Source organism: Neopelma chrysocephalum, unplaced genomic scaffold, assembly GCF_003984885.1.
Source record: "Neopelma chrysocephalum unplaced genomic scaffold, ASM398488v2 Primary Assembly neopelma1_74, whole genome shotgun sequence".
NCBI lineage: Eukaryota > Metazoa > Chordata > Aves > Passeriformes > Pipridae > Neopelma > Neopelma chrysocephalum.
In genome coordinates, this window is record NW_020897735.1 from 8,951,455 (window position 1) to 8,975,142 (window position 23,688).

Consider the following 23,688-nt stretch of genomic DNA (forward strand, 5'->3'; position numbering starts at 1 on the left):
TCATAACTAGTTACACCAATATTGGTGACCTGGTACATTACAACAGGTAGTTGTGGGAGCAGTGTCTGCTCTCCCTTGTTGCCTTGCTCCTTTTTGTAAAGGCAGCTTGTCTAGAATACTCTGGGCACTCTAGAAATAACTTAACTAGTATTCCTTTAGGGGGAAATTACTATTATTTCTTTCCCTCCCAAAATTCAGTTGCATGCTCTATACACTGCCTGCAGCTGCCTCCTTATTTTGGGTAGGGTTGCATCAGGAAAAAGAATTTGATGATTGGATTTCTCGTGTTCCTCCCCTGGAAAACCTGCAATCCTGGACTCGTTTCTGAACAGAAAAAAAAATTAATCTCCTGTAGCAACATCACTATCAGCTTTTAGCTGTATGGATAGCTTAAACCTCTTATTTCTTACTAACTATTGAAAAAGCAATACCATCTGCCCCTGCTTTTAGAACATTAAAGCTGCTGGTTTTCCACAGCAGACATAAACCACAGACTCTCTTAATGGACTTGGAAAAGGCAGTGCAGCTTTCCCTCCAACTTCCTGTCTGTGATGCTCTACCTGAGATTGGAGAAAGACGTTCTACTTCATGTTTCTGTCTCTGTCTCGCCGCAGTCCGTCCTGCCAGGACCAGATGCACTCAGAAATGGTGTGTTCGAGCAGGAGCTGCACCACACCTCATGAACTGCAAAGCAGCATAAGGCAGCTGGAGCTTCCAGATCCAGGTAAGAGGCAGGAATGAGGCTTAAGTTTAATCAGTTAAAAATGAATTGCGACTCTTACTCATTCCAGCTCCCCTGTACTAATGAGTGAAGGACAGCCAGTTACATTCAACTAATGCCTTTTAAAATTAAGTGTTATTTGTTCTAGTAGAGATAACAGTCCAGAGGTTTTCACAAACATGCACTTCAGGCTGGTGAGAAAACATTTTGATGTTGTTTACTTACACAGCATAGAAGAGACTGTAGCTTTAATTATCTTATTGCCCCAAACCTTTGAAGTTAGAAATCAGATAAATTCAGTCTCTGTGGTTAAAATTTTTATATGCTCTTACATTCTTACAACTCTAATTTATCGGTACATTATTAATTAAACATGGAAGAGTACTCTCCCCCTGAGAAGGCTTCAGTCTGTGCAAGAGTTTCTATAGACTAGCCTTGATGGGTTCTTTTCAAGTATTACTACTAAACTACCTGTGGTATAGTATATATGACCTTAAATTGTACAGAGTTAAGGCACCAAATACAAGATAAAACAACATCCAAATTCAGAGATCTGCTTTAGAACTGCACATCCCCACACACCACTTTTGGACATTCAGCTCCTCTTAAAAACCAAGGTAAAACACGTGGTCTGAATGTTTCATGCAGTCACAGGAATTGGAGAAAAATCCCACTTTACTGAATTTAAATCTTACTGTGTGATGACCTTTTCTCTTCCCTAACTCCTACCACTCACAGTGGAGCCCTGCCTTGCCTGCACAGCATCAGACAGGCCTGGCAGAAAGAGCACCCTTTCTCCTAAGAGACCCTGGAGAGAGGAACAGGCAGATGTGTCTTACTTGTGCTTTTATGGTTACAAACCAACAAGTGAATCAGTCCCATTATTGTGAGCAGGATGGGAAGAAGGAAGATGTGTCAGGAGCTGTAGGATAACTGAACATAAATAAGTGTGGATTTAGATGACACAAATAAAGCTAAGGAGACATAACTCTGGAGTTAAGTAATGAAACAGCTTCATGGTAACAATTCTTTTAATGCCAAATACTTAACTACTGGCTTATGTGGTTTATGTTCCAAAGAAAGGGCAGGGGAACCTGCTGCCATGGTCCATAGGCCCAGGACTTCAGTGCCCAGTTTCTCCCTTGAATTGCTCTACAATGACTTGAGCAGAATTTCCTCTGAGAGTGGAATGAACCCAACAAGCCCTTAGACAAGCTGTCTCCTGTTGTATAGACAGCAGATTCAACTACACTGTCCCTTTGCTTTGCTTTAAACAAGTCAATAAAGTGTCTCATTTTTCACTAGATTATTCAGCAGGAAGCCCGAGAGGGTCTGTGTGCTGAACACTGGAGCTGAGTTACTGTTTTTTGAGACAGAGCTCCTCAGTGAGCCCAGCACAGAGCTCATTTTCATTCTTTTGATGCCAGAGAGGGGAGGTCTTAGGCAGCTTCACGACTGAGAACAACAGTCTGAACTTCATGTTTACACATCCCATCATGTATCCAAAGGAATCTGCAGCCGCAGAGTTCTTGTGCTGTTTCCCAGAGCCACCGGAAATAGGAGCTGTTTTTGTAAAACTGCTTCTGTGACTTGGAACTCAGGGAAGCTGGGACATAGTTTTCCCTTGATTAAGTAACAGGCAACTGTCTACTGAGAATTGAGCTAAAGGCGAGAAGTTTTAATACTGAGTGAGCACATCTTGGCACACCCAGCACAAGAGGCAGAGGGAAACCTGCCATTTTGTCTGAGTAAAGACTGAAGGACTGTCTTGTCTGCCTGCTCTTCATCTGTACAGATCTGGAGAGATGTTCAGGAATCCCACCTCTAGACTGGCTCTCAGAAGTGCAGATGCAGAATTACAAATGAAGCAAGGGACACTTCATTTCAGGGAATTGGTGACTGAAAAGACAGGGACTGCCAGGCTCACTCTCCTGGGGCATTGCTGGGACTGGATCAGGGATGGCACGTTAAAGCTGCTCACATTTATTGCTATCGTGGAGATTAAGAAATGACAAGAGTTTGATGTTCCATAGCTGAGCAGCCAACAAATAGGAGATTTTTTTCCTAGACTAGTTGAAAAATTTCCATGCACCTCCTCCTGCATTTTCTACTTCCTAATAATCTGAGGAACTTGTTGTCAGGGAAATTATTCTCAGTAGCTCAATGAAAGCAAAAAGCCTCAATTTTAGATTTGTGCACTTTTTCCCAATTAAGTTCTTTCAGGGGCTTGAGGGCACAGTCTTCTATTGAGTATGACACACTTTAAATCTTTTTTTCCTACTAGAAGGCAAGTGTTCTCAAAGAAAGAATCCTTGTCTCCAGAGATCAGAGATCCTGGACTAGTTTTCAGATCTTTGTAAATGAGTAGAAATAGTCCCCTGGCACATGAATAAGTTGAAATATTTGTAGCAAAACTAGTTTCTTTGAAGTGCTTCATAGTCTGGTTAAAAGTTTTTAAGAATTTAGACACTTCTGTGTAACAGTTGCATCATTTGAGAGAATCAGCTATTTACTGGGATACTAGAAGGTGATCAGAAGGGGCAGGGCAGGAGGACAGAGTACAGAAGCATAAAGGTATTTAACAGCAGAAAAAGTTGTGGCACCAGCATTTACAGCACATTAAGTGGGAGCCATGACAATTGCTGAATCATCTAATTAGCTCACACTGGCTACATGACAGCAAATTAGACAGATTAGGAACCACCTACCCAGGCACTAAATTGCCTTTGTGAGGGTTGGATTGGGCACTGTGTCCAACAGAAATTGCTTGGGCAACCGAGGCCGCGTGTTCCACATTCCCTTCATGAGCATGGGCTGGCCTCCCTCCATCCACCTGGCACCACGCCCAGGAATAAGGTCACCATGTTCCAAGTCCTGAATGTGTGCTTAGGGAAGGCAGCAAGCACTGGCAGAGAGAGGACACGATGGCAGGAAGCATCACAGCCCAAGCTTTGAGCCAGCCAAGCCCTCCAAACCAGTCTGGTTACTCTAAAACCTCTTCTAGGTAGAACATGGCTGGAGGAATCTCCTGTGGCTGGCAAAGTAGGACTGAAGCAGACCCCCAGAGCTCACAGATGTTACTCCAAAGTCAAGAGCAGTGCCATTCACCTCCAGTACAGATAACACATCAAACAGGTCAGTTCTTTATTGTAAATCTCCGGCTTCTTTTAATCCTTTAAGTGCCAGACACCATCTCCCAAAATACACACGATCATCTGGTTAGCTAAAACTAGCGTTGAGGTGGGTAGTGTACAGGCACAGACTTTCCCTGGTCTCCTATTTATAGATGTACTAATTGAAAGGAACTTCTTCAGAATTCTTCTCCATGAACCAGAAATTCAAACTGTGAAATAACATTTGTGCTTCCCTGGGAAGGTGCTGTGGAATGGGCAGCGATCCTGGCAGCTGCATAGAGCACATGGAACCAGGGGCACATGTTTGGCTGCTGGGCACACGCAGAAGCACAAAGCTCAGGAGCCCTAACCCAGACCTCCAACCTCACAGCAGAGGCACTTCAAACCACGCTGCTGTCAGGAGGCTTTTCAGAGGAAACCCACAAGCATTGTGCAAAAAAGAGTTTCTAGGTCTGCCTTGGCAAAACAGTGCTTGTTGCAACACTCATGAAGCAGATGTTACCCAAATTACTCATCAGATAATAGCCTGATACTTCAGTTAGGTTAAAACCTACTGACAGAATTTGGCTGCTCTCTCAAATGCCAGAGCATCAGGAGGCACTTACAAGCCTACTCTGTGGCCCTGTAATACATGGGGCTATTTTGTTCAAGTTCCACATCAATGAGAGGGGTTCCCAGGCAATCCTGCGCTCTTGGGTCTGATCTCTCATTCCAAGTGGCTGCAGAACCCAGGATTCAGGAGTCTTAAGTACCCCGTTTCACATGTCAGGAAAAGGTTTTCTCTGACTGTGAAGGGAGGCAGCAAAGGCAAGGGGACATTTCAGACATAAGTACTGCATTACAAACAGCAGTGTTTTAGAGAAATTTAGAGAAAAAAGATCCAACAAAGAATTAAAAAAAAACAGCAGGAGAGTGGAATACTTAGGATTGCAAGAGTTAAAAGGATGATGGCAGAAAAACAGGGAAATTCACAGTCACAGCAATTCTGATGGAAAGAAACACAGATGGATTAAGCTGCCAAGCACAGTCCACGAAGAAGCAGATCAAATGAGAGTCGGCAAGATGTTTATTATCAGTCCTTGAACTGGACAGTGCTTGTCAGGCTGACAGCAGTTAGGAAAGGAATACTCAGGAGAAGTTCATTATAATGCACCTTAATGCATCTAAACTCCTGTCTGAAGGAGGCACAGCAGCTGCTGCTCTGGGATCAGCTGCTGCTCTGGGATCAGCACTGCCGGGCCGGGCGGGATGAAAAATGAGCCCAGTTTTAAGGGAGTGTCAGACCCAGCCCCGAGTTTGTACCTGGAAGATAACAGATGGAAACCTGCACCCCCGAGTGGGAAGGACATTCTGATGGCTCATCAGCTGTCCTGCAAGTGTCAGTGGAGGGCTCTGTGCTGCCAGGGCCAGCCCCTGCAGCAGCTCCTCTAGTTCAGTTCCCCATGTGCCACCTGCGAGCTCAGGTTCCTGCCCACAGGAGCAGCAGCTCTTTATCAGCCTGTGAATTCTGTGCACATATCCTGAGCTATGGATAACCTACACACACAATTATTTAGTGAATCTGATGGCTCAGTATTAAAATCAAACACAGTTTATATTTGCTCTTGAATTTTGATGCAGATAGTCTGTACCAAGTCTGCTTGATACCGTTATAAACTGTGATCAGTCACGGGTTTTTTTATGTTTTAATCACTGAATCGAGACCCTAAAATGCTGCTACATCGTCATCAACTTGCTCCCTTTTGCTTTTTTATTTTTTAAGCATTTTTATATAAAAAGAGTTGTTTCCAGCAACTTCAAGTTCTGCAAGTACTGCACTTCTGCAGTTCTGTACTATGCAACTTTGCATAAAGCAAGGTTTAAAAGGCAAATAAAAAAAATAGTATTTTAAAACTACACATATCATGTGCACCAATGGGTCATAATCCAAACCCATTTTAATCCAAGTAAAATGTGTTAAAACATTTACTACAGAACTGAAAACAATTATTTATGGATGGCTGTATCCTGATTTCCAGCTGTAGAAAACCACAGCTAAGCAAATGATTCACGCAGAGATAAATCCCTGCCTGCCTGCCCTCCTCCCCTCCTCTGCACCCGCGGGAGGGAAGCAAACTTGGCTGCTTCCTGAATTAATTTGGCCTAATGTAATTTGATCTCTGCAGATTTTAACTGTAATATCATCAAAGTCTTTCCTTCTTCATTTGGAGTTTAGCTTGAATAGTTTAGGGAAATAATTTCTCTCGTTATCAGTTCGTTAGTGTCACCCCTCCCACATCCCCAGAACCAAGGTGTGGCCTTCAGAGCCTGGCTTTGGTACCTACCCAGAGGTATCCACAGGGATGCAGGGAATGCAGTGCCTGACAGAGCAGTGTCAGTACAGCTTTCTATGCTACACGAGAGAAAAATATTTGAAGGAGAACAGTCTGTTGATAAAACCAAACAATTTCTTAAAAGTGTTAGGTAATATTTTCTTTCTTAACTGGGGGTGTTTGAATTGGTCTTGAGAAATACAAAGTTGGGATTCAGACCTATGTATTACCTCTTTAAACACCGAGTTAAACAAGACATAATAAAAACGCGCCATATACAAGATTGTCACAGATATATGAGATTCTTAGAAAAAAAGCAATAAAAATATTCTTTAAGCCGAAAATAAAATCTCTTACCTTTTATATCAGGATCTCAGCTTACAGTCACTACATTTCTGCTTATTTTATACAAGTGCATATGGCTATGAAGGTCCGGAGAGAATGAGAATAAAGTGGAATTAACCTGCTGAAAACTGCTTAGAAGTCTTAAGCTGCAACATATAGATGTTCCAATACCATTTAAAAAAACATTCACCTTTCAATTATTGCTGATTGACAATCTCAAAGTATCAACATACAAATATTCCAGAGGAAAAAACCTCAGTAAATTTAGAGCAGCAAAGTTTTTTGAACTGGATGTTTCCCAAATACTGTGTTTTCCTAGCATTTGGTGATGGTTTTTAAGAGACACAAAAGCAATCCACTTGACTTTCCAGTTTAGGCCTACCCTTTTTGTGCCTCATATCAATGACATGGGGAAGAGAGAGAGAGAAGATATCATTTAGTTACATTTTGGAAAAAAAAATATATATTCTATTTTTTTCTTCTACCTTTTTGCTACATTTCATGTCTGCTGACATGCACAATGGTACAAAGCACTGCTGCTTCAGGAGGGACCATTGCACGGCTCTGTAGCAACTTGGAGAGGAGACATGCAAATACAGCATAGGATTAAAATTGGGAGGGACTTGAGGAGTGGAAGTCCAGGCAGATGTCACTGCTTGAAGCAGCATCGGCCCGGATTGTGCCTTGGTTTGGTGGTTGGTTTTTCCCCCCCCGACACACCAGTCTTTCCCTTTCAGTGTAAAGAAATAACCAGAAGTATATACACATCTATTGCTATGTACCCAAAGAGAGGACTGTGGCTTGGACTAAGTATTGCTTTTTGTTACATGGAGCAAAGTTCAAGAAGTGAGAAAAAAAACACTTTAAAAAAAAAAAAAAGAAAAAAGGAAAAAAGCTCAGATTCCATGTCTGAAGTTGAGAAACCTCAAAACGAGCCACGTTTTTTCTTGCTTTTAAGACATGTACAAAATGCCATTTGGAGCCACACAACCTGATGGTTCTAGAAGTCAGAGAAGAAATCTTGAGGGCCCAAGTGAATAATAAAAGGTGCGATGCTGAGAGGCTGGCAATAGGGACTGTCAATGAAAAAACCACCTACAGTGGGAGAAGAGCAGAGAAGCAAAAACCTCACGTTAATTGCTGAGACTGGCTGAGGCTAAAGCTCCATTTAAATTTCTCTGCTCTTTCAGCTGCAAGTGGAATTTTCATTGTAAAATGGGCACTTTGAATTCTTTGAAGGTATTGAAACATCTAACACTTCCAAGGTTACCACTTTCTAAACAAAGAACTGACAGCTCATTCATATTTTCAGTAAAGCAGAGAAATGTAAAATATGCAGCAAGGGGGCAAGTTTACAATGTGGTTAGTAACTCCCAACAAATGACAAAAAGTAAAAAATGACTTCTATAAATCGTCTGAAATGACTGCCATCATGTTGGAAAAGAGCATAGCGCCCTTCTTGTCTTTGAAATAAGAACAAGATTTTGGCTTACGAATGTTCATTGTATAGAATTGGTTCGCAGAATGTTTTGTTTGAAATTTTACAAAGCTGGGGATTCAGGAAAAAAAAAAAAGAAACTACAAACAGTTGCCAATTAGGGGAACTCCAAAAGGAGGGGAGGGGGGGAGGTGTGTGGAGGAAAGATTCCTTTAATGAATATTTGATTAACAAAAATGGGCTCTGATCAGCCATGCTTTTTCTGCTCCGTGATGGCTTCCTTTCATCCATAGGCCAGCAAACCAGATCAGTGATTTCTGAGCACCTCAATTTGGGTCCATCCCCAGGCCCTGCTCTGCTCCCGCGGGGGGGACACGCCAGGCTCACCCCTCCTGGCCAGGAATCTACGTCTTATTAAAGTACCACCAGCACCAAGGGCAGGAGAGCTCCGGCAGAAGGAAACCCAGTGAAATGGAAACACATTCCTAAGCACAAATACTTAGCTTAAGAATAACAGCTGCAGTTAATTCCAAGGAAAGCAGCTTGTTCTGTAAGCCACCCCTTATTCAGCTTTTCTAATATTTCTTTCCCTCTAAGGGAGGTGTGGGGGAGGAGGAACTTTACGTTGCTTTAAGCACTGGTTTTACACCCTTGTCACATACAAAGCTCCCCCTGCCTCAGCAGCAGAGTCTGTTAGAGAACAGGGGATAAAGGCAAATCTTTGGAAGAGCAGGAACTAAAGCCAGCCTATGGAAAAGCAACGGGTGAGGGCTGAGGAGAGAGTGCAACCAACAACGCTGCTGATTCGTGGGGTGATACCTTAATAAAGACCACTGGAATCCCTCATCAGAGCCCACAGCAGTCCACAATCCATGGAGACTCCAACCGTGGAGCTGGGGCCTGTCCTGGAATTTCAGACAGGTGCACACACTCCTCATGGAAAAGAGGATTCTTTGGGTTTGAGCACCGACTCTTAGAAAGTACTGGCCTATGGCTGAAGTGTGTCACTTTTCACAGCAGCACTCAACAAGAACTGGGACAATTAAATAGCAAGTTTTCATGGGGACCTTGTTGCTGCTTTAGATTCTTATAAATGTAAGGGGGAAAAGGAGAACCTTTGGTTTAATACACAATTGACAACTAAAATGCTTTCTGTAGAAATGGTGGATGGAAAATCAAGGGTGGGCAGACAATCTTAAAAGTGAAGAAGGCCACAAGAACAAGTGCAATTTTTTTTTTCTTTTGTTTTCTCTTTTTTTTGGTAAAAATGGAAAAGAAAGGAAAACAAGCAGCTTTTGAGCTCTGAAGAACCTGATTGTAACATTGGTGTCGTCCTTTCTCTGGGCAATACGGGTGTAACGTGTATCCCTGGAATTGCATAACAAATCCTTCTGTGGGGACTTCCTTTGTTTAATACTTGTTTCACAGAATGCAGCCTTATACAGAGACAGCCTAAGATTAATTCCCTTTGTTTTGTTTGTTTTTCAGCATTTTGTGTACGAGTGAAAAGTCTTCTTGGATAATTAAGACTGTGTCTAAAATCACAGTTACAGTATGCTGATCTATAAGGAAACTCAGGTACTGATGCTTAACTATAAAAAATAAGATAAAACAATATTTTAACCCAGATTTTACTAAGTTTATTACACACCATAATATTTACAAAGTTAAATGTTAACTGTAAAGTTTCTATCATGTGGGTTTGTTTTTTTTTTTTTAATTTTTATTTTTGTTTTTTAAAGAACTATGCCCTGCATTTAATAACCCTACAGCAAGTACAGGTCATTAACTGAGTCTGTGTGACTGCATCAGGAAACAGGCAGTACTCTTGTGTTACAACAAAACAGTTTATTTGTGATCAGTGTTTTATATTCTATACATCCTTCACAAATTTAATTTTACATAATCGGATACTTCATTTAAAACGTAAGATTTAAGCTTCTAGTTCTTCCCTATAACAGAAGGCTGGTATAAGTTATTTGAAAATGAGGTAACATTTCACAGAACATTTTTTTCAAGTTTTAGAGAACTAAATTTGCATTTTGTTAAAATCAAAAAGTAGGAAAAAGATGTTTCTTTACAAATGACTTTGCTCAAGTATGTGTTCAAAGAAAACAGGATAAAAAGGCTTTTTTTCTTCTAACATTCTGTACTGTACTGTGTTGTTCAATCAATAGGAATTAGCTTCTGCCATTTGCTAAAAGAATGAGTAGTGGGGAACGGGGTAAGTTGGGAATTTCATAACTGGTAACAGAACCATTCTCTTGGGTAAACCTACAGAGAGAAGAAAGGGAGAGGACTCCAAATAAGTTCAGCAATCCAAGAAAGTCAGATAAGAGCTTACAGTAGTGTTCTCATTAACCTTTTCCAGATCAGTCAGTCAATGGGATTTCAGGGTGCAGAGTCCCATGAACAGTAACACTTCACCACTTTGCACTATTTCAGACAGATGGTTGGCTTAAAGTCTGCTTTTATTTTTGTCCTGGTGTTTGGTAAAATTGAAGTGATACTCTCAAAAGCAGAGTGTGTTATTTGGACTTGAAGCTCTACTTCATGGTCTTTATGGTAATTAATCTCTACTAGCTCGTTCTGAGTTCATTTCACAGGCCGGTTGCAACTGCAGATATTCTAGACAGGCACTGCTGAGCATAAAATACAACTCACAGGGAAACTGTTCAGCAGTTTTGATCAGCATCCAGGTAGGTCAGCCAAAAATCAAGCACCTACAGTAAATTCTGCATCTGCTTCCTTATTCTGCATTCCCTCTCCTGTATTGAAGTGGCAAATCTGGAAAGATTAACATCTGCCTGATTTCATGATTATTTTAGAGTTCTTGTGGCCTCACAAACTTCTGCACAATTAAACGTTTGTTTGGTGTTTTAATCTTGCCTATTTAAATTCTAGTATTTAACCTATGTATCCATTTAGAAATCACAAAGCAGCAACAGCAGGTATTCCAGAGCACCAGATGATCAAAGTGAAGTTTCCCAACATGCAACAGCTTACAAAGGCAAAGAGACATGTTTACCTTACAGCCAAAAAGCATTATCCCAGAACTTTGCATCACAATCATAAGACATTAAGAACAGAAACTCTTTATGTGAAAAATGGGGGCATCCAATTCCACAACGCTTTGAAGTCAGTGGTATGTCACATATACACAGCTAAGTGCTTAAAATCCAGCTCCCAAAATAGGCAAAATGAGGAAAAATCCCACCAAACAGAAGGAATGAATGAAAAAAGCAAGAAAAGCTGCAAGGAAATTTGGTAACAGTTGCATTCCTGTCTGCAGCAGGGAAAGGATTCCACATGTCACAGTGTGTCACTGCTTGTAAAAATAGGGACATGCAGATGCCACTCATCCTGGTTATCCTCTGAGACCGTTGCTTGGAAAGAACCAAGGGGATTTTTTAAAAATCCATACCCTGAACTAAATTTCCTTTCATTTTTCCCTGAGGAAACACGTAGCTATTCCTTGTGTGATGCACCACAAAGGACAACACTCCATGGGACAGCCCTGCTGCCAGCTGCCCTTCTGTCAGAGCACGTGGCCAGTCAGCAGGTCTAAAACTAGAGAGGTTTGCTCCAGTTTTGAGGGGAGAATTCCACACTGAGGGCAGCCCGTGGGCCCATCCTCCATCCTCTTTCAGTACAGAATTGGACCAGCTGGTCCCAGTCAGGCAAAACAAACACTTTCCATAAAGCAGCAGCATTCTTCCCTTCTTAGAGCTTGTACTGCTGTAAAAGTCATGAAATCAACATTTCAAAATATTCCAAACTTTTATAATAGTATCAGGGGAGTTGGCATTGCCCAAGTTACACAGATTTGGGAGGAATAAGCACTGCAAATGCTAAAAAGCCAAAGTTTCCCATAGGAAAAAGTGCAGGCCTTGAAAAGTGCTGGCCATTTGAGCAGCAGGCTGTGACCGTGGGACAGGCTGCTGGGACTGCTTCTGGGGGGCTCAGTTGTGTGTGCCAGGACATATCACTGACTCCAAACTGCTCTGCTCCCATTGCCACATAAACCTCATTCAAAGTAACCAAAAGGGCCGGTTAGAGGAATGCATTGTTAGTCCAGCGTCAAACAAGCCAGTGGGGAGGGAGAAGCCAAGTTAAGAAAAACCCTTCCATCACAGCTCTCTGGTCATCAGCTCATTTTACAATCTCCATGAAACCAGTGCTTTGCCAGCCTAATATCACATGTTTCATAGTAAAAAGCATTGTGGCAAATGACCATGTCCTGGCTGCCTTCAGTCTGATCACTAACAGTCCAAGCAACCCAAACCCATCCTGTTGTCCCAAGCAGTGGTGGTTTAGCCTGTGGGGGTGGGGGTGTATTTGCCCATAGCCTTCACAGAGTTGACAGCATTAGGGGAGATTTGTCCACAAGCCACTTACACTTGGGGACAAACATTTCACCAATGTTGCTGTAATGCCACTTAGCTAAACGTGGGTCAGAGGTGCTGAAATAGGCCCTTCGGTAGTCTTTGAATGGAGCACGGGTTGGCTGTAAAAAGTAAGGGAACTACTTCCACTGGGTTCCAGTATAAAGGGAACAGGCAATTAGAACAAGCAGTCCTTCCACAGACCAGGCAAAGCAGAGGCAAAAAGCTACTCCAACCAAAAAAGAACCACAAGGTTATGGCATAAGAGTGTTTTGTCATGGTTTAAGAGCTTTAATCTCTCTGAGTTTCTCCTGGCACTGCCCCCCCTGGGCAGCCCCCCCCCGTTGTGCCCTGGGTGTTACTGACAGTGTGTACGTACCGTAGGCTGGCGCCGCTGTGCTGTACCCATACGGTGCTCCATAGCCTGCAGGGAGACACAGACAGGGTCAGGCACACCTGCACTGGGACTGCAGCAAACACAGACACCAACACCTGGAAATGCTGCAGAAAACACCAACATCCTGTGTGGTGGCCTGAAGAACAAGCTACCCAGGGACTGCCTCAAGCCTCAGCATCAAAGAGTTAAATTCCCTATTTCCTTTTCTTTTCAGCTGAATCCCTCAAGTCTGCACTGTCAGAGCACAGAGTTGGCATGACCCAGACATCCCATATTTGCTTATGTGCTTCCTAAAACACAAGTGCAGTCTATGCAGAGAACAGTCATTTTCCTAAATTTCCATTATGAAGAGGGGAGTGCTGGATGCCTGTGACAAATGCCACATCCCCATTGGTAAAGCTCCTGTGAATTTTGCTTTCTCTGCCATTTCTAGCAGACAAAGTTCCACAGAGGACACCTGAACACCTCCACATAAACAGAGCAGGATCGTTTTCCCCCAGAGAGCAAAGTGTGACTCTGGAGTGAGACAAAAAGCAACAGAGAGAACACCAACATTGGTCACTACATCTCAGTGGTTCACAGAGGCTCTACAGGGGTTTTTTCTGTTGAGATTGCTTGTGTCATCACAAAAAGCAAGAGATTTCTGACAAGAATAGTGGATGGAGAGAAATAATCTGTGAAGGCCAAGGCCAATAAAAGCTTAACTGCAGCAACTGGGAAATTAAACTTATTTCTGGAGTAATTCCACACTGGCAAGAAGCATGCCCCTGGCAGGTTAAAGTGTCTCATAAATGACTCCTTAGGCAGACAGACAGTTCCAAAAACAATGTTAACAGCCATTAAAAATGAATTACTGGTTTTTAATATTTAAAATGACATGACCATACAGGAACAATGAAGACGGCAGGCTGCTGACTGTGCCAGGAAGGAAGGCTCCCAAACAACAGGGCTGTGCTGTTGGCACACTGAGCTGCTGGAGGGTGTAATTAGTGCTCATGCTGTAATCTGAAAACCTGAGCATGAGGAATCTAAGTGTTATTTTCTGGAAGCTGCTGGATTTGCTTTGACTAAGGCATCTTCAGCATCTCGTTCTTACAAATCTGTGGTTCTTAAAACAAGTGAAAACAATGTCTGGATTTCCTTCCCTGTCATCTGCAAACCTTAGACATGTTGTAGAGTCACAAAGAAAATGCACTTTGAAAAGTAAGGGAAAGGAGAAAGTGTCCGTTTTGTTAACTTTTTCTTGGTTAAATGTGAAATGGGAACCAGAAGCCTTTGGACTTCCAAAGCAGTTTCTGCTATCAGAACAATGCATGACTCCACATCAGCCAGAGTATGAACAGAAATTCCTTTGTTTTTGGCCACCACAGAAGCTACTGATAGATGCTTCCAGGTGCAGTTCATTTAGAAAGTTTCTGGGAGCTCAGGGACTCTGGAGCCTGCTGACTTCATGTCCACAAGGGTTTCTTGGGAAGGCCACTCCTAATGCTAAACAGCACATGATCCAGGAGGTTCTTAGGTAGGAAGAGAGTTTTGGGAATTGTGCCATGGCAGTGAACTATGAAGAAGACAAATCATAAAATAATAAAGCCAGGAAAGCCATTATGCCCATAACAGTGCTCTGTGCACACCAAGCTTCAAGTTGTACACTCACTTTAAAGGACACGCACTGCCAGCTTTCCATCTCTTTGATTTATTTAGAGCCCCATGAATTCTGCCTTCTGCTTCATCTCAGATGATTAAAGAAATCACTTACACAGGTGACTGACACACATGAAAAAGAATGCCCTGGCAGACAAAAATTAAAGTATCAGCTCTGAGTGTGGTGCCTTACCTGGTGTTATGTATCCAGTAGCAGCAGCTGCCCCGACAAATGCCCCTCGTGTTAAAGCACCTCGTCCTCTGCCTCGAACAGCCTGGACTGCTGCAGAAACAGCTGTATTGACAACCCCTTTAGTCTGCCCAGAGTGACAAAAAATAGCAATTCAGAGAGTGAAAGTGTTGCTGGAATACAAGGCCACCTGCATTAAATGACCTCTTTCAGAGAGCTCTTTAACGTGCCAGATGTGCCGGGCTGGCTGGAGCAGCCTGTGCTGGAGGCTGTGACTGACAGGAACACAGCAGGCCCCTTGCCCGGGCACTGACTGCAGAGCCCAGCAGTTCCCTCACCCAGACCCCGTTATTGACCTCACATTTGGTCAGCACTGAACACCACTGGCTTCTGACCCTCTCTCTGCTGCTCCTCCCTGCTCTTTTCCCACCTCCTTACAAGCTTTCTCTCCTCGACCTACAGCACTGTCTTGGCTTCTGTCTTACCCTCCTGAACCCACTGCAGCGGGCCAGGATTTCACCCCAAAGACAAACAACCACCTCACAACAGCAGCAGCCTGTGTTAACCTGACTTTACTAGAATGTTGCCTCCTGTATCAAAAAACAAACCAGAGCTGGGATAACAGAGCAGTCCAAAAAGCAAGTAACAATTCTTACCTGAGGAAGAATCTTCTTCTTTTTGTTGTTTGCTGCATTAGGCCCAGAAAACAGTTTTTCAAGTGCTGCTAATGCAGCACTTGCTTTTGCTACCTTCTTGTTTGGGCCTGCACCTCTGAACTTCTGCCCATCTACTTCTACCTGAAAATTGAGACATGAGTTTATGCCTAGTATTGATCTCTGGGAATACCATACTGCACCCACTGGGCTGAGGTGCCACCCACAGAGAACCTGAGGAGGAAAAAATCCTCTTGTGTTTTATGTGACAAATTTCCATTCATTCTAGATATGAAGCTGGTAAAGGATACCAGGGTTATCCTGGGAACCAGTGTATCCCATATACTGGGAATCTGGAAACCACAAGTGCAATTCAGAGAGGAGCAGTATCTATTGGATACTGGATTTAGCCCATCCCCTGGAGCCTTCCTTGACAGGAATCACGTGAGGCTCCCCTCGATTTCATCAATGCCTTACAGACAAACATCCTTGCCTGCACTACACCCTGAACTGCAGCAGCAAGGGGCTCTGACCCACTGGTAATAAACCCCCACAGCTGCAGCTCTGCTGCACTCACCTCCATCACAAAGCGCTTGTCGTGGCTCCCCCCGGTCTCAGAGATGAGCTCGTACTTGAGACCTCTTCTCTTTTCATTGAGCTCCATCACCGGGTTTTTGCCACTTGCTGTGAGTATGGGACCCTGAGTTCTTACCTAGAGAGACATTCAGGGGGTTACTTTAGAGCGTTTATCTCTTCAAAAGGCGGCCAAAGCTGTGCAGACCTGTATCCCAGGTAACACTGCCTTGGCTGCAGCAAGACGTGCTGTGCTGGCAGAGCACATGGGAAGTCTCTGAAGAAGGGCAGGAGGACAAACAACGGTGTCAAAGAAGTCACAGTTTGTTGGCAAGGGCAGTGTCCTCATGGCCTGGTCTGGTGCCTGCACAACCTGAACTTGGAACTACAACCCTGAGAGAATGCAGAGCTGAAGGTTGGGCCGTGGTGTCGAGTTCCTTGAAAGGGAAGGCTTTATCACTGAGGGGACAGACCGGCCTTCCCAACCCTGCACACGTCTCTGCTCCCTCTAATTACAGCCTGGCACTGCCCAGCTCTGACTGAAGGAGTCTCATACCCCGAGTCGTGTTTCAGCAGAAATATCTGTTACTGCCTGGAGAGCAAGGATGGTAAAGCTGAGATCTCAGCATACCAGCGGATCAGCCTGCAATGGAATGCTCTCAGCCACGGTTACAAACAGGGCAATTGGGTTTAAAACACCCCCTTTCCCTGGAAATTTCTCAGTGGACTAAACATATATGTGATTTGAGTTATCCGTGATAACACACTGTCTGGAAATTAAGTGTCTCCCAACTGAAAAAATTCATAGTTTAATATCTTGACAAGTAGAAGAACAGGAAAAAAACCCAGTAAAAAGCAAAAATCTCTATCACTTGTACCTTCCAGGCAATCCTCACCTCTAGGGTAGCAGAGGTGTCCGCTGTGGAATTTCCAGTATTATTGCTTGAGATTGAAGATGTAGTTTCATTTTTACCTTCAGTATCTGATTTTTCATCAGAACTCACACACTCCGCATCTGCATCAAAACCAGTGGGATACCCCATGGCTTGTAAAACCTACAACAAAGCCCCGGGAAATGAACTGTGACAGAGGCAGCGGGACAGGAACAAATACAAAGCTGATCACAACACCAACAAACATCCACCATACACTTAATACAAGCAGATTGCTTAGAATGTTAGTTTTCTCCTATTTGAAATGGAGATAACCATTTCAATGGATGTCAGTGGGGAATACAGAATCAATGGGGAAAATAATTCCAGGTTTCCAAAAGTGGAATCAACACAAACAAGAATTTTAGTCTCAAAGATAGCAATTACTCATGAGCATCATTCACCATCTCGAGAATTCCTTGTAAAATAAGAGATTAAAGACACTGTTTAAAAGCCCAGTCACACATGATTTTTCCCCTCTCTGTGTCTATGGACAGATCAGGAGATGGACTGTGGGGCAAACAAGGCAAACAGTCTTGTGAGTATTAAAACCTTGTACAAGATGGTACTTCTGGAGCTCAGTTCCTTCAAAAACATGCTCCACTAGCAAGGCCAGCCTCTCCCTTAACCAGCTTCCTGACCCAGCCGTGCAGAGCTACCAGACTAAAGGAATCTGAGAGGAACCTGAAGCTCTGCTGAAAATTTAGTCCCAAGAACAAAGTCTGCAAAAATCACTTTGTTCCAACCCTCAGCTGAGAACTGCACAGGTAACCCCAGGCTCAGCTCCCATGCCATTGGGGAACATCTGGCTGCATTTTCAGGGCTTCTGCATTTTAAAGAGGTCAGATTAGAAAGTGAAATGGTCACATTATTCCCTCTTATAAGAGTGGGAAGGCAGGGCCTGGATCTGCTAGGAAAGGAAAGAAAGAAAAACAGCAAGTCTCTACCACACCACCCATTTCCTCTTGGCTTGAATCGTGGATGTTTTGATGTGTAAATTTAGAGAAAACGGAGCTGGGTCGGCACCAGCACAGATCTGGCTGACGCAGAGAGGTTCAAGGGCAGAGCAGTCACAGCTTTTCAGGGCAAGTGGGGTTTTTGGGCCTTTTTTTTAACAATTGCAGGGAGGGAGGCAAAATAAAAAGAATAAGGCAGAAGGTCTGGAAGGACACACATGCAGAGAGCTACTTTTCCTGGAGGAACAACACATGCCCTCAGATACTTCTGGACACTTTGAACTTGAAAGCACATAGGACAATGGGATTTTGAAAACTGAAGTCAAAGGAAAGCAGAAAGTTGCCAGATGAAGCTTCTGAAAAGGAAATTCTTGTTCAAAACAAAACAAAGCACAGAACGACAGATGGGCCTGTTCCTGTCAGAGGTGCAGTTCTGTTAACAGAGGTTCTTTCAACTGTTTAGGTTGGAAAAGACCTGTAAGATCATCGAATCCAACCATTGGTTACCCCACTGAACCACGTCCCCAAGCACCATGTGTGGGGGATGCTCACACTGGGTGTTCCAGTCTGCCACTGCTGTCATGTAGAGCACCCCCAAGAAGAACAGCAGGTTGACTCGGCCCAGAATGAGACCACAGTCCTAGTGGAAATTTGACTGGAGACCCATCATTTACATCCACTGCTCCTCCCAGTACACAAAGGTACTCTTTCAGACACTGAGGCCAGGAAACAACTCCATCTTTCCAGGTGCTCACAAGCCAGGAATGGACAGAAGGAAGGGGAGAAAGAGGGAGCCACCAACATGCTGCTTCCAAACCAACATAAGAAGGAATAGAACAGAACTCAACTGAATCCCCCCCGTCCAGGACTTGACCACCACATTCAGTCCATTGCAACATGAGCTGACCTGCAGAGCCCTGGGAAGTTCTGCCCCCCGACAGCACAAAACCAGTGATGCTCTTTGAACCATGCCCAGCCGTGTTTAAAGCACACAGGAAGCAGCTCAGCTTCATCCAATGTTTTTTAATTTTGAGGTTTCATATTACTAGTTCTAGCCACATTTCATACTCTGTCCCAAGATCTGGGGTTAGCAGATTACTTGAGGCTGCCTTACCTTCACTGCCACATGGAGCTTGGCTGTTTTCTTAGAAGGTCCTGATGCTTCATAAGTCGTACCATCAACATCTACAGACATTGTGAAGACTGGGGCATGGACTGGACCAGACTGTGACAGCAGCTTATACTGAAGCCCTGGCCTGATTTGGTTCAGCCTCATCAGAGCATTCATGAGATCTATTGCTTTACTATCTAGTACTAGTACAAGATAGTAGAAAGGGTGGGGGAAGGAGGGGGAAGGAAAATGAACAAAACAAGATGAACAGAAAAATGAAACAGTTTGCATTTCAGTGCCTTCTGTTTGTATCAAGGAGCAAAACCACCCCTTGGCCTCTCAGAGGGTGAGGAGAGCCATAACGCTGTTAAGGCTTTAATAAGATTCATTATATCATTTAATATAAACTATATTATTTAATAAGTCTAATTTGGGGTAGCAACTATAATTACCCGGTTTTTATATTAACACAACTCTTTTGCAGCTAGCTGTACTCTTCCTGGCTGCTATAAAAGGAGTAACAAGTTTTATAGGTAGTGGGGAACAAGGTCCAGAGCTGGCACCCAGGTAGCACGATGCAAACAGGCCCCAGAAGGACTGGATCCCAGCAATGCCAACAGACTTCCAGTCTGTGCCCATATGCAACATTAACGTTTTATAGATCAAACATTTTTTTTTTTTTTTTGTGGGAGGTCTTGGGAGACCAAGAAGGGTAATAATGCAGAGTCCAATCTTCACTCAGCAAAGTCAGTGCAGAACTTTGAAAAACCCACAGTACAGGGACATTATCAATAAAATCCCTCAGCTGCTTGGACAACTTCAATTCTAGTGTAACTTGATGGGTAATCCCAGTTAAAAATGCAAATCATTCAGTTAGTAAAACATGTCAGGGGAAATTCAGATGCACAGTAAGAGATGTGTTTGACATTCCAAATGCGGGGTGATAGAGACAACATCTTTTTGTTCCAAAGACTTTTTCACATGCTCTACCACACCAACACGGAGAAGCTTTTAAAGCAGCTCCCCCTGTACAATAGATCTTTGAAAACAGAATGGAGAAGTGCTGCACTTACTTTTCCTCAGATTACGCTTCATCTTTTTATTTGGATCCTTGTCATCCCCGACACTGTCTTCAAAGGGTCTCTTCAGAGCAGACGAGCCTGTACCTGGGGTATAAAGTTCCTTGTAATATGGATATGCCATTAGAAAAACAACATTCCACAGCAGGAGTCTGATTAGTCCCACACGGTTCCTTGCTTGTTTATAGTGACAAGAACTCATCCATCAGTCACAGCTCTCTTATTGCTGCACAGAAGCCAATATTGGTTTACTGCTCAGTGCACCAGGCCATGCAGGACGTCTGTGGCCAATATCAGGTGGGAGACAAGCCCTGCAAACCTGCAGGGCTGTTTTCCACAGTTAGTCTTAAGGCAAAAACTCCACCAGTATTGTTTTTACAAAAAATACAAGTGGAAATTTATTTTTATTAGATGTATATTGTTTTCTAGGAAGAATGCTTGGGTAATTCTTATTATGGACACTCATTATATGCTTTTTGACAGTTTATAGTCTTTCCAGCATAAGAAACAAATGCTACTTCTGCTCTTCTTTCTGCTTAAAGAAATTCAGCAGCTATATTGTAGATGTACCCCTACTCCTCTCTTGGTATTTCTAGAGAAGAGAAATTCCAGATTTTCTCCTAACTATGAAATATTTTTTTTTAAAAATCACCCCACATATAACATAAAGAAAAGCCTCTATTTCGCATTCACAGCACACAACTCAGGAACTTCACTCATTCTATATTAACCCCTAGTTTACTACCCAGTCAGTGATTTTTGGAACAAATGATACCTACCTTCTTTGTCAGTTACTGACCAGGAATATTTCTGAAATGACTTATTGGATGGGAGGGGATCCATTTCCAACACCTTATAGATCTGCCCAAAGGCTGATAGTCTGAGGGCATGCTGCAGGGGGACAGGAGAAACAGGGGTTACATCCCAGCAGGACTGATTGTCAGCTGGCCAAGTTTGTAGATAAGTCTGTAGACACAAATCCCCTCCTCTGAGGAGGCAGCTTCTCCAGCTGGGGAGAATGGCACTGTCCAAAAACATGCAACTGGTTAATTCCTGGAACACAGGGTGTGGGAGCAGCACCTCCCTGAGGGGAGCCCACCCAGGGCTCTGTGCCACAGGCAGCAAGGTGGGATGTGAGCAGGGCACAGGCATCCCACTGCCTGAGGGGATTCACACACACTGAACTCCTGCACTCCTGAACTGGGGTTAACCTGGCCAGGGTAGCACCCACAAGAACTGTCAGGACTGCCATGGAATAAGTTCCCATGGCAGAGGATAACTGGTGCTGCTGAGCTGCTCTCCCTGCTGCAGCCCATCTGCAGGGTGTCCTACCTGGGCACTGTGTGTAATGGCTTCTTTTTGCTGCACTGTCATGTCAGACAAAGCGTCCGTGGGCTCGCGCTCGCAGGGGTCGTGCAGACCCGGCCCTCCTGGTGGGGAGAGAGGCAAAGGGATTACTGGGAGGGAAGAGGAGCAATATGGAAACAGGGGCTGACAGGGAATGCTGCAGGCTGGGACTGGCTGCTGCAGAGTGGGGAGCACACCTTCTCCAGCAGGGAGTCAGACCTCATACAGAGCAAGCTGACCCCGAGGTTTTAATCCTTGCAGTAATGGCCAGAGAACTTAGCAGGGTAATGCTGCACGTGTGTGATAACATGAACTGAAAGCAGTAGGTTTAAAAATAAAAAAATCCAAATAATTTGGACAGCTACATAGTCTATTTATTTGTAACCTCTTAATGAGATCGGGGTTAATTTATACACATTCCTTTCATCTCCCATTAACCTCTCCTGCAGTGGCAGTACTCATTCACACAGTGACCACCATGCAACCTCCTTTTTTTTTATTTTAATTTTACACAAGAAACCATTAGTTTCACTCCACAGCAGATTCAGAGTCCAAGGCAGGCATTTCTCATCTAATCCTCCAGCAAGAGCTAAATTTAAAGCTGGCTGATCAACCCCTCGTGTTCCTGGAGTTCATTTGGCCCCTTACCGGGAAGCAGAATTCCAGATGCCAAACACTCCATGACTCGTCGCAACGCTTCCCCAGCGCCCAGAGGTCTATTACAAGTACCTATAGATTTTTCACATATAAGCTCGAGTGGCTAGAAGACATTAAATTACGATTAGTATGGACACAAGGGTAACTGTGACTGCAGTTAAATATGGAGGGGCAGAGGGGAAGAACATTCACATCAGGTTACTCATTTTTAATCCACTACAGGTCTAACGGACAGGCCCATCCCAGAGGAGGCCACGTCCTCGTTCATGGCACACGTCTTTGTCCCCTGCTCTGAGCTGCCTTCAGAGGACACCAACTGCTCTCCGCTGCCTGCCCAGGAAGTTGAGAAGGAGGAGCCTCTCAAGCCAGGTCAGGTGAGTGTTCTGCGCCTCTCAGAGGGTTTTCAGAGAGAAACACCAGCACCACTGACCTACAGTGTTCCTCTCTGGGCATGAGAGCAAACCTGCCCCTCTGGAAGAGTAAGAGCTGCTGGCAGGAGGGGCACTGTCATGGGAGTAGGGTTCTTTTGGAAAGCTAAGCAAGAGGGACTGAAGGCAATGAGTGGGATTCTCTTGCAAATGCTCAGGGCTGCATGAGGCCCACAGCAGTGTGTGTCCTTCATGGCATCAGTACACGTGACAGACTGAAGGAATACTCTCCTTCTCTTCCCTACACAGGGAGAAAAGGGTAAGGGCTTTAAGGAGGAGTCTCATACAGGACACTGCTCTCTCCAGTCCAGACATTGCTACCAGTCTCAGGAGATGAGACCTGACCTCGTGGCCTTCAGCTCTTTCTGTACTTACCCAGCCTTTCAGTGGTGCCCATGTGGGGACTCTGTTGCACAAATCCCGCAGAATACGAAGGACAATTACACATGACTTTAGTCCATTTGCCCTGGCCTAAAACAAACAAAATGATTCCAATACACCTGCAAAAGCCTGGCCTTCAATTTTGCTTTTCTTTTTAAATGCACAGAGTCCTGGGATAGATTTTTTTTTTTTAATTATTATTACTTAATACTTAATCGGCTTCATGCAAAATAAAAACACTTCTATAAAAGTACAAGACTTGAATTTAGAGAGACATATAAAAAAAAGGAAGCGAAATGTCAAGATTGCTTTTGTAGCCTCATGACAACTCTGGACCAGCTGGCTGTCTCCCTGCCACGTTTGCCCTCGCACAGTACAGCACTGGGGGTCGGAATTCTAGACCTTTGCTCTAGGAGGGACTAGTCAGAAATTAAAGAGGCATTAAAATTAAAAGTGTCTCAAATTAAAACCTCGTTAAGGCTACAATAACAACAAGGTAAGAACAAATAGCCAACCTGAAACCATTTGGCGTGCCGCAGAGACGCCAAGGCCTCCAGGCATTTCTGCCTGTCCAATAAGTCCGGAGGATCTTTCATCGCAACATTATCTACTGGTAAAAATGGGATAAAAAGAGACAGATACAATTTGACCAAGGGGTTTCTGTCACAATACAAAAAGAGCGGCAGCATCTCAATGAGATAATAAGACTCCCAGAATTTTAAGTGCACTGTGTTATTTAATTTAAACAAGCCATTAAAGGTAGTAAATGTGCACGTGTGCAACAGAAGCAAAGGCATTCACTCCTTGTAAAATAATAGTAATAATAAAGGTGGCCACTGCTACAGACAATCTGGGATCTTATTAAAAATGTAGAACACATTTCAGGGCAGAAAATAGCTATATAGCACTTTTCCTTTTTTTTTTTTCCTGTTAGGATGTATTGGGCTTTTTTTCTTCTTCTTTTCCTTCTTTGTGACTTTTATTCCACAAAGGTGGCACAGAATTTCA

General features: G+C 43.7%; 1 protein-coding gene and 1 long non-coding RNA gene across 16 annotated transcripts in view; one reads left to right on the forward strand and one right to left on the reverse strand.

Moving 5' to 3' along the window:
* The window catches only part of LOC113969826, a 60,922-nt gene that overhangs the window by 8,276 nt on the left and 28,958 nt on the right, over positions 1 to 23,688 (forward strand). The window contains exons 2-4 of the long non-coding RNA XR_003534940.1: positions 615 to 724; positions 9,439 to 9,528; positions 22,094 to 22,245. This is a non-coding gene — a long non-coding RNA (uncharacterized LOC113969826). The remainder of the gene's footprint in view (positions 1 to 614; positions 725 to 9,438; positions 9,529 to 22,093; positions 22,246 to 23,688) is intronic.
* Positions 1 to 23,688, reverse strand: part of STRBP (spermatid perinuclear RNA binding protein) — a 36,830-nt gene that overhangs the window by 2,823 nt on the left and 10,319 nt on the right. For 2 of the 15 annotated variants that reach the window (XR_003534939.1, XM_027688038.1), the window contains exons 5-17: positions 23,196 to 23,290; positions 22,675 to 22,770; positions 21,863 to 21,974; positions 21,200 to 21,297; positions 20,647 to 20,758; positions 19,862 to 19,954; positions 18,792 to 18,991; positions 16,686 to 16,844; positions 15,794 to 15,928; positions 15,220 to 15,360; positions 14,567 to 14,690; positions 12,715 to 12,759; positions 6,525 to 6,589 (exon numbers count right to left, since the gene is read on the reverse strand). Coding sequence is in view for 13 of the 15 variants with exons in the window: in XM_027688038.1 (XP_027543839.1) it covers positions 6,567 to 6,589; positions 12,715 to 12,759; positions 14,567 to 14,690; positions 15,220 to 15,360; positions 15,794 to 15,928; positions 16,686 to 16,844; positions 18,792 to 18,991; positions 19,862 to 19,954; positions 20,647 to 20,758; positions 21,200 to 21,297; positions 21,863 to 21,974; positions 22,675 to 22,770; positions 23,196 to 23,290 (1,433 nt within the window). In the remaining 2 variants the exon portion in view is untranslated. The other 13 variants (XM_027688030.1, XM_027688027.1, XR_003534938.1 and 10 more) reach the window with 12 other exon arrangements.